At 36.1% G+C, this 18,492-nt stretch overlaps 1 protein-coding gene across 3 annotated transcripts in view; it reads right to left on the bottom strand.

Annotated features, from left to right (window-relative positions):
- Positions 1-18,492, bottom strand: part of SEMA3A (semaphorin 3A) — a 169,391-nt gene that overhangs the window by 52,739 nt on the left and 98,160 nt on the right. For all 3 annotated transcript variants that reach the window (XM_083827107.1, XM_083827105.1, XM_083827106.1), the window contains 2 exons: positions 13,749-13,842; positions 7,825-7,944 (listed from right to left, as the gene is read on the bottom strand). In XM_083827107.1, coding sequence (XP_083683233.1) covers positions 7,825-7,944; positions 13,749-13,842 — 214 coding nt within the window. The remainder of the gene's footprint in view (positions 1-7,824; positions 7,945-13,748; positions 13,843-18,492) is intronic.

The following is an 18,492-nucleotide window of genomic DNA, read 5'->3' as shown; positions in this document are numbered from 1 at the left end:
TCCTTACGTAAACAGACCATTTATTTACAAAGTTGTCCATTGACAACTGTACAAGTTATTCATTGAAACTAATGCATACAAATAATCCTTTCTTGTAAATAAATAAATAAATAAACAAACAAGAGACTACACAGTGGGAGACATGTAGGATGAGACTATGACTCCTGTTTTTACACATCTATAGCTGGAGGTGGCAGATTAAGTTTGTCCTTCTGTGTCTATAACAAGCAACTCACCTGGCTCATTAAAACTTGATTCTGACCACCCAAGCAGGGCATCCAATTTGCTTGGTACAGCTAGGTACACTGATTTATCCAGATCTAGGATTTGCCAGAGCTTGTTCTGTCTCATTTATCTAATTTCATCCTCAGAAAAGTCAGAGCATGGGTGAAAGAAAGGGCTATACTCCCAGGTCTCACCCTGACATGAGGCTCATCAGGAGTTACTGGGTTGTTGACCTCATAGTATATTCACCATTAACATAAAGATAAAAATAAATAATAATAATAATAAAATAGAAATAGAAATGGAAATAGAAACAGAAATAGAAATAGAAATAGAAATAGAAATAATAGAAATAGAAACAGAAATGAAATAGAAATAGAAATAGAAATAGAAATAGAAATAGAATAGAAATAGAAATAGAAATAGAAATAGAAATAGAAATAGAAATGAAATAAAAATAAAAATAAAAATAAAAATAAAAAAAATAAAAATAAAATAAAAATAAATAAAAATAAAAATAAAAAAAATAAAAATAAAAATAAAAGCCAGTCTAAGACACAACACCAGTATATCAATTCAATGTACATGAGTAAGCACAGACCCCAAAGCTGGCAATCACGTCCTAGTCTCTGTTTAGAAAGAAACTGTGCAGTGATCTTTTTGAGACTGGGTTCATATCCCAGAGCGCTTGTTTGAGAGCTATAAGCTTCTTTCCTAAAACTGTACTATCTACAGCAGAAAAGCTTATCTGGTCTCCTCTGGAAACCACGCACAAAGCATTGAACTCTGAGCTTTCTCATTATTTTGATCATATATGCTCTGTAAGGAGGGTGAGTCACAGGACGAGTTACAAAAAAGCATGGTTTCTAATCTACACTCCCAGCTACATTTTTTTTTTTTTTGGTGTGGATAATAAGGCTGACCAAGCTAAAACCCATAAATGAGAGCACAGTCAACCATGTGATATACACATATCCTATATCAGGTGTTACTGGACTAATGTGTATCCTAACTTCCCCAAGCATATTGGGGCTATAACTAAGACTAATACATTTATTGATGCAAGTCTTTTTGCCCCAGGTCACTTCTTCTGGAATGTCAGAAAGTTCTCAAAATTTATGGTCAGTCCAGAGGAACGTCCTCTTCTGCTTTTTATTTTTATTTTTTATTATTATTATTAATAATAATAATAATAATTTTATTTTTATTTTTTTTCCCATCCTTTTTTTCCACTCTAGCCTCAAAACCAATCTTTTCTATACTTCTACCAATTTTTCATACCTAAGTACAACAGAATCTCATCCACAGCACTTAAATTTAATGAAGAAAATGACCCAGACGTGACCATAACAAAAGAAAGAAAAGAAGGAAGGAAAAAAAAAAAAGAGAGAAAAAGAAAGAAGGGAAAAAGAAAGGAAAAAAAAAGGTCTATTTGTTAGAAGGATTTAAAATAATTTCTTTAGGTCATTTGTTGGGATACAATCATTTTTCTTGTTGTTTTACCCACCACCTTCATGATCTTACTCACATCCAGAGGAACTGTAAAGCAACTGCCAATTCTGTAACTGCTACTTGGCCTCCAGTTTCCAACTCAAAGTTTCTCTTACTTTGTATACAGAAAAAGGTATCAGCTATCAGACAGAATGAGTCACCAGGTTTAACTACGTTAGTATCTTCTGATCAAATATTCATCTGGGCCTATGTCTCCCTGTGTTGTAACCATTTCAGGTTAGTGGCGGGATAAACATCAAGTAATAACAGTAAGAAAGAAGTGAAATTTTCTGCTTCCAGAAATTCTGCGTTTCTTCCAAGAGAAAAAGAATGAGGTGTAATAAAAAAGTACAGAGAAATGACTTGTTAGATTGCAATGAGAAAAGCAACTTAAAATTCATGTCCAGACTCTCAGATTTAGATCTACAGACCTAAGGAACAAAAAACCCTGTAAATTGAGTTTGTATTCCATTCTGTTCACATTATTATGCCACCGTCACCATAGTTTCTGAGTACTTCCTAGCACTGTGTTAGGTGACATTAGCGTTTGTCACACATGGAATTTATCACTGTGCAATTATTTATTACTATTCTTAGCAATGAAGCTAATGGGAATGGGGGTGGGAGGGTGTATTAAGTGAGAAACAAGACTTGCTTATATGGACATGTTTTGCTCCTACAAGGGTCAGAGTTTTTCATGCCTGTATAAGCAGTGGTGGGAAAGTACAAGGCTTGGTTCCATGCTACAGCCTGTGTGATAGGAGATATCAGCTGGCTAATTTGGTTCAGAGATAGAAATGCATACTTTAAATGCAAGAGATCCTTGAAAAACAAACCTCACTGTTTTCACTGGTAAGACTGCCTAAATATTCCCATGTAAACTTATGTGAACACAGTCCTAGGGGAGACTTAGTCTATTTGCTCCAGTCCCTTGCGATGTCAGGCAAGCACACGATCTGAGAGCACATAAAATGTTATCAAAAGTTCCTCTTCAAACCTGCTAGGCTGCCTCACTGACTACTGATTTGAAAACCAAATTTATTCATATCCAGTTCATACCCAGATTTTTCAAATGTCCTTTATCTGGATAGTTCTTTTCTTGCTGGAGATTTGTGTTCGTAGCATCCGTCACATCTTTCCTCCTAGAATATCTCAAATACACTTTATGAAATAACCCCCAGATACTAGGATGGCTTAGTCATGTCTATGCTGTCCTATTAGTCATTTTCCATCACTGCTTACCTTTTCTGGCATGTATTTTATTGCTTTTTTTTATGTCTGGATTGGCAATGTGTAGGAGGTGGGTTGGAAAGTGGGAAACTAGGAAGATGTTTAGGGAGTGTTGCAGAAGAGAGAGGATATATAGGGATGGGGAAAGGGTTTGGTGTGGCTGACCAAAGAAAAATTATAGATCAAGGATGCAGTAAATGAACATATCTAAGCCTTGACAAGAGTAGTTGGAAGAGAACATATGTTAATTTCTGTAATTTTCTGTTAATTCTGTAATTTCTAAACAGTTTGACACATTTAATACATCCGTATTAGAGAGGAAAAAATCCTACAAACAACCTGAAATCTTGTCCTCTTGCCATACATTTCTCCATTGTGCAATGAATATACAATCAAAATTATGTGTACATGTTTCCAGTGTTGGGACATCCTACAAACTGCCATAAACGGAAACAACACACTGGTGGCTAAAATTCTGTATAAATGCCAGGAGAGTATCAAGTCCTTGTTTCCTGCCTTGGAGCCTGCGAAATTTAAGAGGGCATTTCTTTTTTTTTTTTTTTATTGAACAGTCGCTTGGCTTCTATAATTCTCAGCTGTTTATGTAACCGTAAAGTAAAGATTACCAAGGACAATAACTGCAGGGTACTAAGCGAAGCTACTACCCCACTTTAAAAATTAAGCCATGGAAAGTATGAAAAAAAAAAAAAAAATCATAGAGAAGGTTTAAACCCACAAAAAGCAAGGAAATTCCACACCAAGGCTGGAAATCCAGCCTGACATTTTCTCTTAACTCCAGGGCTAGTTAAGAAGGTCAGTGAAGCCAGTCAGTGAAGCCATCCGGAAGATGAGGACAGTTCCAAGCTTTCCTTCCGCTCCCCTAATCTTCAGCTTAAAAACGGTCTTCAGTGCACTGTTTTTGCATTGCTTAGAGTTTGCTTTGGTACACTGCACCACCAGTTCTGCCTTCTTGCCTCTAGTCATGCCCTCAGCCCTTGCATGAATGCTTCTGAGGCTGAAGAGATGGGAGCGGGTGATGTACAGCAAACTCTGCATTTAGCTCACTGGGGAACTCCCGGGTTCCAGGGAAAGCTGCTCCAACCTGCTCACACCTCCTACTCATCTTTGTTATTGCTGAAACAGTTCATAGAAACAGGACCTGATCTGCACTTTCTTGAAATAACACTGGATTCTGATGGCTCTGATAGCTGGAGGTAATGGCACATTTAAAGGAAAACGTTTTTTGCCTATAGGCAGGACTCTGTAGGATACAACATCAAAGCCATTACTCCTTATAGTAAAGCTGGATAGGTTATATCTTTTTTTTTTTTTTTTTTAATTTCAAGATTTTTTTCCTGAGAGTCCGAAACTATTCTTGACCCTCATTGTGTCCAACCCAGACTGTCAAAGCTTTTTGTGCAGAGAAACTCCATGCACTTGCTCGAGGTGCCAATAACATCCAGGGTGAGCATGCACTTGGCTTATAACAAAGTGCATGATTCAGGCTGGGGCACTGAACTTTTCATATCCAAGATGATTTCCCTGAACATCAATATATTTTGCTGTGTTTTTGCAAATGTCTCCATGTCACATCTGGCCAACTCCGTATACTCCGTATCAATAATTAAATATACACTGCTACAGTGACTGATGTATGGTTCCCTACCTTCTAGATGAATGCCTCAACTGCTATAGAATCAGTCTCCCTTGCTTTATTTGGCTTGGTGACTGTTTAATTATTTATACAAAATGAAATGTCTTTACAAGCCTGACAGTGTTTAAAATTTTTAAAAGAATTAGAAGTATTTAAGAGCTGCTGGTCAGCACCTTCCCTTTGCCTGGGCACAGTTCAAAGCCCTCTTCCCAGCAACATTAGACTTGAGGTGGAACATGTCCAGCAAGTGACTGTGTGATGTCTGTAGGAACTCTCTGTTCATACTTAAATCTTAAAAACTTAATTACTGTTGTGCAATGTTGTCCAGTTCCAGATGACATTTAAATTCTAGAGAAAGTTTGTAAACATGTGCAAGTGTCTTCTCCTCTCCATTTTTGCTACCAAGCAGCTGTGTTTCCTGCACCCTGACCTTAGCCTTAATATGGGGAAAGCAGTTTCAAGTTTCTGTTCTGAATAAAGTAAACATTAGCAAGGACTTATAATCAGATGTCTCACCACCTAGCTATTAAGCTCCATTGGGATGAGAATTTCTCCTTGTAAATTTGATCAGAATTGCTGTCCTTATCAAGATTTCAGTGTATGTCCATTGGAATAGTGGTTTATAACCTGAGGCTAAGCACACTGTAGAAAGCAACTGGAATAATAATTCATGCCATTACTAAAAATGTATAAACGTCTACAAACTTAAGGTTCAAAACTAGTTTGTACAGATCTTTAAGAATGTAGAGTACATCTCATCCTTCAATATAAATATATTTCATTAGAAGTATATCCACTTTAAATATATGCAATCACAAATCTTCTTTTGTTTAATTACATTAAAAACAATGGCCAAAGTAAAACAAGTATATAGAAATTAAAAAACTAAAGGAATTACATGTCTGCAGAGCTTCCAACCCAGACAATTATCATTTATGGGTTTCCCCGTTAGATGCTGAAAGTAGGAATGCTGTGCAGAAAGGCTGCCAGGACCTTATCACTGAGAAATTAACACTGAAGTTTTAGAGCCTTTAATAGGAACATCGTAGTGCTGATTTTAAGCCAACCTTTCCCTATTAGGAATGTTACTTTATTAAGTTGCAAGGTAGAGACAGATTTCAAGAATGTACTTAAGGATCATTGTCTATTTATTAAATTATAGATAGCTATAGGAATAAATTCTAAAAGCCTTAGTCTGATTCTTGCATTTTAAAATTAGCATGAAACTTTCCATACAGGAATACAGTGCAAGAACTACACTTAGAGTTGAAAATCATCTTCACCATGTGTTATGGTAAATGCTGCTTTTCTACATTTATGCTTGTTTTGGATGATACTTAAATTTTAGAGTACTGGAGTTTTGTCGGCTCTTTATGTGAGAATGTCTTCTCCCCATCTTGAGCACAAAGCAGTTGTGGTTTCTACACTCTGTCAGATGTAACCTTAGTGCTAATTTGAGAAAAGCAGTTCTCACATTTAGTGCTGAAAGACTGATAACTGAATCCACAAAGGAATGACACATTTTCAGTGAAGAAGTACAGGAGCTGTGGACAATAGCTGTGCTTTCCCACTGCATAAATGCTCCTGACTCAGCTGTCATTGTGCAAATCTACTGCACAAAAGCAAATTTTGTTTGCATGATTGGACTCTATGTCACCATGACTATCAGAATGAAAATGGGTGTACTCTACCAGGTACCAAGCTAGATGGTTATGTCTGTAACCCTTGTACCTTAATGTCTCCCGAAGTACAGCTATCCTCTCTATTATTACAATAAAATAAACCAATGAACCATATTTCTGGGTTAATGGGCAAGTATGGACTGTAGTATTGAATTGTAATAGACCTGAATCTGTCCTCACAGTAGTCTGGGTGAGTTATGACCAAACTAAATTTAACAGAACAAAAGTCAGGTTCATGCAACACATCATACTAAAAATATACATACATACACATACACACACACAGGTTTATCTGATACAAATATCCAATGTACATATATTTTTTTGTTTATCCAACCTACCATGAACTTTGCAATTTTAATTATGAGACTGATTGGCTACGTTACGGATCATACATAGAGCTAATATAATAACCAGTATGAAACAAAAAGTTCCAGATTGTAGCTAATAAGAAACTGTGTTGATAAAAGATTGTCTTCTGTTATACACTAAAATTTTTCACGAACACTTTGCACTGAATTGCAAAACCACATAAAAAAACCCAGACCTCAGCACAGACATAAATATAGCCAGAAGTGAAAAATATCTTAGCACAAAATATTCTGTGAATTCAAAAACAGAAGTGCAAGTCTGGCAGATGCAAGCAGCATGTACAGCAAAAGTGGCTAGTCAAGTCTTTAAAATTAAAATATAAATTAACTCAGACTAACTACAACTAGTATTACTGGCTCACTTAAATCAAATGTCAGCCTTTTCAAATGATGAATACTCATTTCCAAAATGTTCATCGTTCTGGTATAGTTAATGCCAAGCATAAAACCACTTAAGTTAGTGAAAATTTGACTCCAGTAGAGCTCGGATAGAGTAATCAAATATATTTTAAAGCATTTTGGTACATGAAGTCAAAAACAGGTTTTCACTGATACTCTCCCTCTCCTCCCATACACACAAACAAGCAACTACAGGCTTGTTAGTAATATCCATACAATAATGTACGCTTTTTTATTGTGTTAAACTGTTGAATATTTTGAAACTCAACACCTTGGAATACCTAGGACTCCTTTCACTTTTTCCAAACTACTGACATTTCTGGCCCACTCATAAAACTGTTGATTCACTTTCTGCTGGACTTTGGTGGGCGGTGTCAGATTCCTTTCAATCCACTCAAAAATTGAAGTCTATACAGAGCACAGTCCTGTCCAGGGCTCTGTAGCTACTTTGTGTTGACGTGTGGCTGATGCCTCCACAAGCCTTGAGCTTCTGTCCAACTTGCACCCTACAGCAATCTGCTGCTGTGTCTTAATTGTGTTAGCTGTAGCTTCTATATATGTTTTAAATTGAATAACACTCCACAAATCTCAATGTAATTAAAACAAAAATGTTTCTTTATAAATCACTTTTGATTAGTTTAACTGGTTCAAGACAAAATTCTGCTCCAAATAGAAGAAGGGTGTATATGTCACAGATGTTGCTGGAATGAAGCTGTGTGCTAGTCTTTAATGGCTAGATGAATGTAACTGGATAAATGTACGTTTTACATACCATTTAGCCACCGGGAGTCATGCTGCTCTGTTCTGATTGGATGATGATGCCCCAGAGTTCGGAAAATGGCAAAGTCTCTGCCCATGAAGTCTGCTGCTGTGCCAGAGTACAATTCTCCATCTGTGGGAGGATGTAATTGTAAGCAACATTTCTCAATTTTCCAGTCATGTTAAGTCAGAGAAAGTTGTCAGTCCTGTGTTTATATTACACTAATAGGGGTAATGAGAAAATTATAAAGCAATAAGCCATATGCAATGCATTGTCATTGGAAATATATGATTAGACCCGCTCACTCACTGCAGAGCTCACTGTAACCTCTCTCAAATGAGCTGTATCTCCCAACTGTTAGTGTAGGCACTTCACAAAGATATGTTTGGATTCTTAGGCTGGAACAGTGATGGCTTGTACACCTATATCTGGAAGACAGTGGTATGCAATGCCCCCAAAATCTACCCAACTGTGAAATTAGCCTGTTTTGAACAGAAATTTTGACTGGAGACTTCCAGAGGTTCCTCCCAACTTACTGGGGTTTTGTTATTCTGTGTTTAGAAGAATAAATTGGCTCATTCACTTGCAGTTCAGAATGTCATCGTGTCTTGTGAATTTTTCATACAAGAACATTGACATCTCCACATTTTATTCTTATTTTTTCCTTAATCAGGCAAATCTTACGTAAAATGTATCTTCTACAGGGAAGACAAACATGCCTTTCTGCTCCTGCCACCTTTGTAATTAAGACTGGTAAAGTGCAACAGCTAAGGGAGATCATGCCCTACTACCCTTATCCGATATGTACCACAGTGGACAGATTTAAAAATTGACCTGTGATACTTCAACCCATACGTGGCATACACATAGCCTAGCTGCGGATGAAACTCATAATATTAGGGTCCCAATGTGCCCATCCTGAACCAGGTAGAAGGATCACAGAGGAGACAAAGAGAAACAGTCTAAATGCAAAGGACTGGGTCAAGTTAAATACATGGCTACCAGTAGAGAAAATTAAAATAATAAATACATAGCAGTGGAACCCACAAAAAACTTCCAGAAATCAAAAAACAACATGTGTCTTTCTGATATATATTTTTTTGAGTTTGCCTATGAAAGTACTCTGAATTTTAAATACCTAAAAAATACATTTTTTTAAGGACTGTGCCCTTCTATGCCTGTATAGGAAATGAGATACCCTCTCCTATTTAATAAGGAATTAAAAAGCATTATTGTTTCTACCTGCTATTTTCAGGCTACCTATTTTAAGTGGGTTTCGTGTGAAAAACAGAAGTTTGAGGATGAAATAGCTCTTTCTTTAAGCTAAAGTAATAATATTTTATAGTCACAATGAACTCTACCATACCTTCCTTTCAAAACACTCTTTACAAACAAGTGTATCATTTTCAGGGCAGTTTTAGGTGCTTGTATGGTGGGACAACCATGTCCAAACATGCTGTTGCGATATCACTGGTATCTTTTCCCCAGAATACTGACACCAGGAAATTATGAATTGAACCTACAGTGGCTCTGTACCATATGGTAGTCACGAAAGTCAAAAAGGGTGAAAACATGATAACAGAAAGGTGTGGAATTGAATGAATTCACAGCAGAGATTAGAAGCAAATAGACCAGTCATGCCCAGCAGGAGGTGTAATCAAAAGTGAAACAGAACAGCATATCATTAATTAACGATTTATCATTCCACTATGTCATTTTCAACTTTTTTGAAGGACAGACAATCACTTAATTATAGTGATTATTATGTACTGGGTATGCAGCTGAGATTTTAAAATACATAAAATCTTTTTGCTTGTGAACTATGCTTAACCTTTCTTTAACCTTAACTTCATTTGCTTGTCTTCCACTCCCAAGTGAGTTAGGATAGATCAATATAAATCAAAGGGAAAAATAAAAAATATAACAAGCCCTATTTTACATCCTAGTTATCAGCAGATAGAAAGGTCAATCAATTAAAAAAATAATTCTTTATTTAATATGGCATTATTAAAACTAGAGAAATAACTAAAAAGCTCATTGAAATTATATATTTGCAATATTTAGAATTTTAGGGAGTTTTAACCCCTCAGTTTCTAGCTCACTATATAAACACCACTGAAAGTCACAAATATTCCAGGTTTGACTCAGTTAATCCCAAGACCATTTAAGGCTACTCTGCTCTGATGTGGCTGGTACTTTTTGTCAGTAGTGACAGGGTAGAAGTTATGCCAATGGTGGGCTTCAGCATGTTCTGAAGGAAGAAGGGTCTACAGGAAACCAGCTGCCTTGTCTTTTCTTTCTATTACAGCTTCTCCAGCTTTCAGTATACCTACTCCAGTGCCAGCAATTTTAACTGATTTGCTTTGATTTCCAGCAGGAACCAGCCAAAGGTTCGTTGAAGTCAGTGGACTTCAGATACAATCTTTAACTCAGGAGAATATGTGATAAATAGCTTCCTGTGCACTGAAGCCACAGAACAGCCCTTTAGTGTTTTAAATGTATTCTCATGGACACAGGCCTAACCTTTTTCATTTTTGGCAGGATCAGAGGTGTGGTGTTGCAGTAAAGAAAGAAGGTGATTTGGACTTCTCTCAGATAGGAATATCAAGGAATACTCTTTCATTTAGTAAGACTTCAGATAATTTTTGCTAAATTCAGGGTGAGTCTCAAGTCAAATTCCAGATGTGCGCATCCTTTAAGTTAGAACTATTCAAAAGCTATACAAGAATTTTTACTCGCCTCCAGTTAAAAGTAAGTTAATCTTTGCTGCCTATGCAGACCACCTTTGGGACTGAAAATGGGGTAAGAGGAATTATTTTTCTGATGTACTGAACAGAAGCCGCATGGAACTGTATGACTCTTCCCAACAACTCCCCAAGTTCATTAGATGCTATTATGTTAAAAGCTGAAAAGTATACGTTTATTTGCTGAATTGTTTCTATTCAGCCCTTAAAAAAAAATCTGCATTGTTAAATATACATATATCTTTTTGGAGGGTACAGAAATACAAGCTTCCTTTCTGAAAGAAATAAGAAAATTTAATTTTTTATTTAATTTTCAGCATATAGATGGGGATAGCTGTATAATGTCTTACGTTACTAGAAACTAGTTATATCATGTTCCCAGCTGGTATGTACTTAAGAGTAGAGTAACAATAACTACCTTTAATGAACAACTCTTAAAAAATAAAGGAAAAAATGTTTGCAGGATGAAACAAAGAACACATATTAGAAAAATATTGGAACTATTTAATAATGGTGAACTTTTGCAGTTGTTTTTCCAAATATTATTTATTTTATTAGGAAAGAAGGAACTCTGAAGATCCTTTTTAAACTTACAGAAGTTTCAGCTGAAATAGAAAATAAGAATCCTGAGTACTAATGGCTATTAAAGATCTTAAATTACTTTTTGCAAATTAACCTTGGTCTTTTGGCCAAATTCCAGCTTGTGTAATTACATTTTACTTACCTAAGATTTACCTTCTACTTAGAGAGTCAAGAATATACACCTTTCCCCCACTTTGTAAAATCTTTCTTTAGCGTTTTTGATGAAGAACAGAAGTTATTTTTTCCTTCACACATTTAAACATACAAATTACTTTTACTTCTCAGCTTTCTTTTTCCTTATAGTTACATTGTGTTACTAATTACAGTGTTGCATTTTAATGAGTGCTGGGTAATTTTTTTTATAGTTGCCCTCTTGAACCTAAAATAATCCCTGTTTGCTTGTGAATAGGGACTGGCAGACAAGGGGCCAGGAGCAGCTGAGTTATCATTCAGCTTAGAAGGGAAGAAGCAGTCCATTCCTGTTCTTCTTTGTTTAGGGGATTTTTGGTCAAGAAGGTCTTCTGGCCTTCATAGTCCCATTCATTACCTCAGGCCAGCGCTACCTGCTTCAGAAAGCAGTTGGACCATATCTCTCCATACAGTCATTGCTTGGCCAGGTCAGTACCAGTTTCTCACCTCCCATGGTGGTGTGAAGTTTCTCACCTCCTACTTCAGGACAGGAAATTATTTTACCTTTGGTTATCATTTTGCCATATTTTTTTTTTTTTTTTGGCAAAGATAAGAGTAAGCCATTGTGAACCAGTGGTGAATGTGCTGTACACTTTCTTAAATATCAGGGGAATATCTTCAGTAAAAGATTGAAATAAATGCAGCATTACAATCATTAACACAATATAACTGTGAAGAGGCTATGAATAGTCAGAGAAAGGGTGTTCATATTCAGGATGCAGGAATGTTAATTTTAGGTTCACCCTGAGTTTTGTGTAAGTCACTAAAGCAGAAATTAGTCACTGGCATTGAATTTTGAATCTGTGCCATTTTACACAGTGTTAATACACCCATGATTCTATCTGAAGCCTGATTCAAATCAAAATATGATGCTCAGTCTACTGTTTATTAGGAAGAAGAATACATGGAGTGAAAATTATAGTGATAGAGAGTGGGGTCAAGAAAGCAAAGATGTTTTAAAGACATGAAATCTAAGCCAAGGGAAATAAGATAATCATATTTGTGTAGGACTGAGAAAAAAAAATGTGGAAAGCTAGACACTGTTGACTTTGTGCAGTTGCATACCAGGTATACCATGTAATACTGGCTTGTCATCATTCTCTTTCTTTATTGTATATTAAAGTAAATAGTAAAGTCATTCCCTTGAGAGCAGCTCTGCCACAAATTCATGTTGCTCCAGGCACTAATTTATACACTGGCCTTTTACACACACATTTTTTTTCCTTTCTGTTTGTATGGGGTACAAGTTGGAGCAAGATGTGGACATCTTTTTTGTTTTTCCCTTTTAAAAAGTGCATGTCCCCAGGGTAGCTCATCACCTGTGATCATTAGGGGCTTCGAAGATCAGGAAATGGGGCACACTGAAGATTAAATTTTTGTTGCTGGCTCTTTTGAATAGCTTCACTTTTAAGTGCAATGTAAATACAATATGGGTAGTTGCTAGGAAAGATTAGCAATACGGGCAAAGTCCTGGATAAAACAAGATATCTGATTATGTATCATTTCCTAAAGACTTATGTGATAAGAGAATTTGCAGTCTTCTGAGATATTGTTATCCCCTTGATTTTGAAGTTGTGATTAATTTCCAGAAAGTTACACATTAAGGATGTTAAGTGGCTACACCTGGGTAGAGTTCTTACAGAAAGAAGAATCTAATTCGTTTTGCTCTTAATTTCTTCTCACAAAACAGATTTTTGCCTTTTTTTAAAGGAAGAAGGAAGAACAATGAACACAATTCAATTAGATAAATTCAATCAATTAGATAAATTTAATCAATTAGATTAGTTCAATTAGATAAACACAGACCAGGTGCTCTGTACATCCATATTCCACAAAACTAGGCATTACTAATTCACATATACTTAATTTATTGAAATTTCTCTTTTCTGGCCAGGAACTTAATTGCATTCACTGTCAGATATATTTCTTCAGCTGAAACATCATCTTAAGTCTTGGACCTGTGAATGCTTGTGTATCCCTAGCTCACGCGTGAATAAAAATTGGCTATGGACTTTCACAACAAAACCGATAAAAGGAAATGCTTATTCCTCGTCTCACTTCATTCCTAGAACTGCTGGTGCAGCCATCAGTGAGGCCAGACAGTAAACTGAGCAATTAAAATGCCTCCAGAGTCACGTTGCTCTAAGAAGGAGAAACACACTGCAGAATCAAGGCCTTACAGAGGGATAAAGCAATTCACGTGATTCTTGAACCTTGGTTTACACAAACCTTGTTCTCAAGACAGCTGGGCCAACTATATTAAAAAATGAAACCAGAATGACTTCAGCCTAGAAAGAAAGCACATAAAACAAAGTCCTATCATAGGTGCTATAAGGAGAAAAAAAAAATAAAAGACACAGAAAACTGGCAATTATCATCTTTGTAGTGAACATCTCATTGAACATGTGTTCTGACACCTACCGACTAAAAGAGAAGCTGTCAGCAATTTAGGATCATAAGGGCTTTTCCCTCGGCCATTTTCAAAATGAGAATCTTCCATTCTGAAAATGTTGTCCTGTAGGGTGGAAAAAAGAAAGAAAGAAACAACATTATTTGATGAAAGGACACCTTAAAAAAGTTAAATTATATAGAGCACAGTATATATGATTCATACTGGTGCTTGTGGCTTAAGGGAAGTCTGCATCACCAGATTTTTTTTTTATTTATTTATTTTTTTCCAGTACTGTGCAATGCAACTTTTAGAAAATACCAGCTGGTGAAAAAGTAGAGTACATGGGGTTATAAAGAAAGATTTAAAAGCGTCTCGGTCAGCACTAACTTTCAAATCAAGGTCAGTAAATACAAAGCAGTGGGTTTTTCAGTACATTTAATTACTTTAATTTTAACTAGGGAACCAAATCTGCCAATCAAACTTAATAGTTTGTTTATCTTATGTTTTGCACTGAGTGTAAAGCCAGAAGAATAGATGCTTTTTGCATAGTAGACATTACATTGACAGAAGACTTGAGGAGCTGAATTTCAGCTGAATGCTGAAATTTCCATTTCCCATCGGCAGTGTTGTTAATTTTCATTGACAACTAACAAAGTCAAGGAATTCCAATGCCAGGACACACCCTGGCAGCTATTCTGGTTATTTAAGTCTGTGCACCCAGTCCTTAGTTGCTTATGCTTATGCCTATCTCAGGTAGATGTTGAAGGTCCTCCATTAATAAATATTCATAGGACAAAGTAGCTTAAGCTGTAGTAGCAACTACAGCATGCTTCAACCTCTTATTATTATTTTTTTTGCTGTCTGGTCAGAGATCAATTACCTGTTGTAGGAAAACAAACAAAAAGAAACAGAACAGAATATGTTTAAAATATGTATTCATAGTAGAAAGCAACTGAGAAGATGTTACAATATTTTTCCTTAGTTATCTCTTCATCTCAATTCTCATGTCCCTACAGCACTCACTGCTTCCATGGACTATCTAAAGCCCCCTCTTTCTTATTATCATTGCCCTTTTACAATCAGAGAATCATTGAGCTTCCGGTTGTAAGGGCTCTATAGGTATCATTTAGTTAAACCTTTCACTTGAGGTAAGACTATTGCCAACACAGGTTTGGTTTTGTCTAAACAAATCATGAAAACCTTCCATTGTCCTGTTAATAAAACATTATTTCTAAACTGAACCTTCCAAGGAGTAATATATGGCTTTTGGTCTTTATTATATCATCTGTAATGATAGTCTTTCCTATTTGATCTCAGGTTGCCCAGAGAAGTTGTGGAGGCCCCATCCACATGTGGATGTGGCTTTGAGCAACCTGGGTTAGTGGAAGATGTCTCTGCCCATGACAAGGGGCGTGGAACTCAATGATCTTGAAGGGTCCCTTCCAATCCAAACCATTCTATGATTCTATGGTTCTATTTGTATTTACCCTTGAAGCAGTCATAGTCTATCCTTAAGTTGTCCATTCACCTTCTCTTCTCCACTACATTTCAGGCTAGAACTTCACAAGAGCTTTACTCCAATGTAAACTCTAGAAAGTATCTTTGTCCAGTGTTCACAAACAAAAGTCTCAAAATTGCACGTAACGCTTTTATCCTCAAGGGCAATGCTCCAGTGTTCACTGGACTCCTGGAACTCCACAGTGTTGTTGTGGGGATGCAAAAAGTAAAAATTAAAATAACGACTGAAATCTTATTCAGCAATTGCCTTGGTAATTTATTTTTTATTTTTATTTTTTTATGTGAAGATCAGTCACACAAATATCTGATGTCTTTCTCACGACCAGTGAATTCAAATATCTGGAACCAATGCTCTCCCTGGCTCCATGCCTTCCCCATCTTGCTAGCCTGTGCTGAATTCAGGCCTTGGCCAAGATCAATGACCAAACACACTTCCAAATGGTATTATTTTTTATCTTTTAAGGCCATGTTTCTGTAAGTGGATCACAGGCTATAGTTTTTGTTGCAGGCTTGTTTAATTACATTACGCAAGCACATATCTGTGTATCTGTATGTGTGTATCACATATTTTCAAAGGAACACCAGAAGGACTTTACTTTTCACTTCATTTACTGGAGAAATTGGCGAAGGGAAAATTGACTATTAATAGGGCAGTCTATCTGGAGAGGCTTAGTAAGCTTTAAGATAAAAATTTTGGGCACAACTTTGTGAAGTTTGATCCCAGAATTCAAGCTCAGTCTCCTAAGGCATGTTCTTGTAGATGAAGCTTGCCTGATTATGTTTATACAGTCATCCTGGATCTGCAATATCTTTCACAATATTAAATTTCTTCATTTTCCTTTGTCCTTTCTACTTTTTAGTAGTTCAGATGCATTCCTCACTTCCATCCAATTTTCTGACTTTGTTCCTTCTAACCAGAAATGAATAAATAATGAAAAAGAATGTATTTATGTATTTAATTCTGTGGTAGGGTCCATATCTAGATCTTGAAAAATAAATAAAAATAGTAAATTGAGGAGAATGTTAGACCTGAACTGCAATAATAGAAAATGTTACTAATGCTACAAGCCATTACTGAAAAATGTTATTATCGATCTATGTTTTCTCAGGATTTTTTTCTTAGTAGATGATAATTGCTCAACATGCACACCAATAGATATTTGATAAGACTATAAAATCAGTGGTAGGACAGTTAAAGCAGAAATTATTCCCAAGATTATCTCATTTTGTCATTATTAGACAAATAGGAAACAGATGTGGAAAGTGATTTGATGTAGGAAGGATCTGATTTTTTGCTGTATTCTTCTGGTTTATGTCACTGTAACTCCACTGTTATTGGTGTGTAGCAAGCAAAAAAGAGTGAAGCACTGGTCGGCATAAAAGAAATGATCTACACTTCTCTTCATGGTTGTGGAATAAACCATTGGAGATAGGAAGCATGACAGGGAAATCAATCCCACAGTGTTTTCATATTTCAGTTAAAATGCAACATAGAGACGCATACATTAACTTTCCAAATTTATCAGTGAGTAATAATGATGATAAACATATCACTGTAAAGTGCCAAATGAATGTATCATGGTTAGTCTGAAGCCCCAGGGAGTTTTCATAAACATGCTGTAGGAAGTCTAACTGATCACAAATAGGGCAACTTGCCCAATTACCTTTTTGGGTGCTGAAGTCAAACAATGGAGGAATAAAAACTTTCCTATATACTCTCCCCAGCTCTGTCTTCCTCTCAGCCCATCCACTGTAAAGCCTAGAAAGTGATATGATCAACAACAGGTACTTGATTGTACAATCAGTGGTCTGTGGAATTTGCATCCAAGTTCTGCCCTGAGATGCCATGTCAGCAGGAGGTCAGATGAGAAGTCAATGTGAATATCTGTGGGCAAAATTTCATCTCTTCATTTTCTACTAAAGGTGTTCTAGCTCATTGTCCAGAGAGTTAACCTCCACATAAAACAGAAAACTTAGGTTATGTTCCTGATGTTATTAGTTGTCCTGTCCACCCAAACTATGCTTCAAAACCTGTGTACAGACAGCAGAGTGAGAGAAGGCAGCCCTTTGGTAATGACTCAAGTAAAAAACCATTCTCCCTGGAGCTAGCAAATAAGAAGGGTCGGCTTAGAGACTTAGGGAGCCTTTAAACTGTGTATGGCCTTTACTTGCACAGGACACCTAAGAGTTAGAAATCATGTACGCCCATTATTTGCCCCAAGAAAAGTTTCTAAACAGTTTGCAGTTTTGCTTTCTCTTGGGTTTTACTGTACTTCGAATGCAAAGAATGATACTGCAGTAAGTCAGCAAATACCTTAGCCATATTCTGCAAGAAAAGCTGTGTATTCACCAAATGCTCATTGCTTCGAAGTTTTGTGATGGTTATTATATTACCAAAGAGATGAATTAATGACAAAGAAAGCTTGCCAAGGCTAACTGTGATAAGAGAAAATTCTCTAGAAATCCAGAAAGAAAAATAAAAGGGCAAATAGATATTCAAAGAAAGGCCTTTGTAACTAAACAATAAGCCCAATTTGCTGTGCAGAACCATTCTTTAGTTTCTCTGGCAGCCCAAAAGGACAATACAATATACATCCAACCTCTTTAAGGATTCCAGTAGCTAAAAACCTAGCAGTAGAATGTTTTATTTAGTTGGTGTGTGAGTTATTAAGCTCTAAGTTTATATCTCACTGATGTTTCTCTATAGCTGGCTCCTTAAAATAACTGCTTTTCTGTAACACACAGTGTGATTGATGTCAAGACTTAGCCAGAAATAACTACATTTCATTCCTGGAAATGAATGTAAAAGTTCTTGTGATTCCCATTCTTTAACCTCATAATCTGCCATTTTCAGGCTATATAGATTCACTTTCAAACAGCTGAAACATGGTTGATATAATGTCCTATATCATGACACTGAGTAGTGACAAGACATTGCTACTTGACAAGACTTATTTCATATCTTGCTATTTAATAGTTTCAGTCAGACGGTATCATACAAACATGATACAATATATACATAAATGTAAATGTATATGCTGACTACATATCCACATATACATAGATCTGTAGATACACCCAGTATAAGAAATTTTAAAATCTTTTTTTTGGCATCTCTCTCAGCTACTACCCTATCCAGAACTGCCTCAATAAATAAAGGAAAAGAAAGATGACAAAACACACTACTTTTTTATTATTACTGTTATTGTTGTTATTATTTTTATTATTAATAATAATTATTATTGTTGATAATTA

This window comes from Anser anser (assembly GCF_964211835.1).
Source record: "Anser anser genome assembly, chromosome: 1".
In the NCBI taxonomy this organism is placed as follows: domain Eukaryota; kingdom Metazoa; phylum Chordata; class Aves; order Anseriformes; family Anatidae; genus Anser; species Anser anser.
The sequence above is the reverse complement of the archived record's forward strand: the minus strand, read 5'-3'. Positions and strand labels throughout refer to the sequence as shown.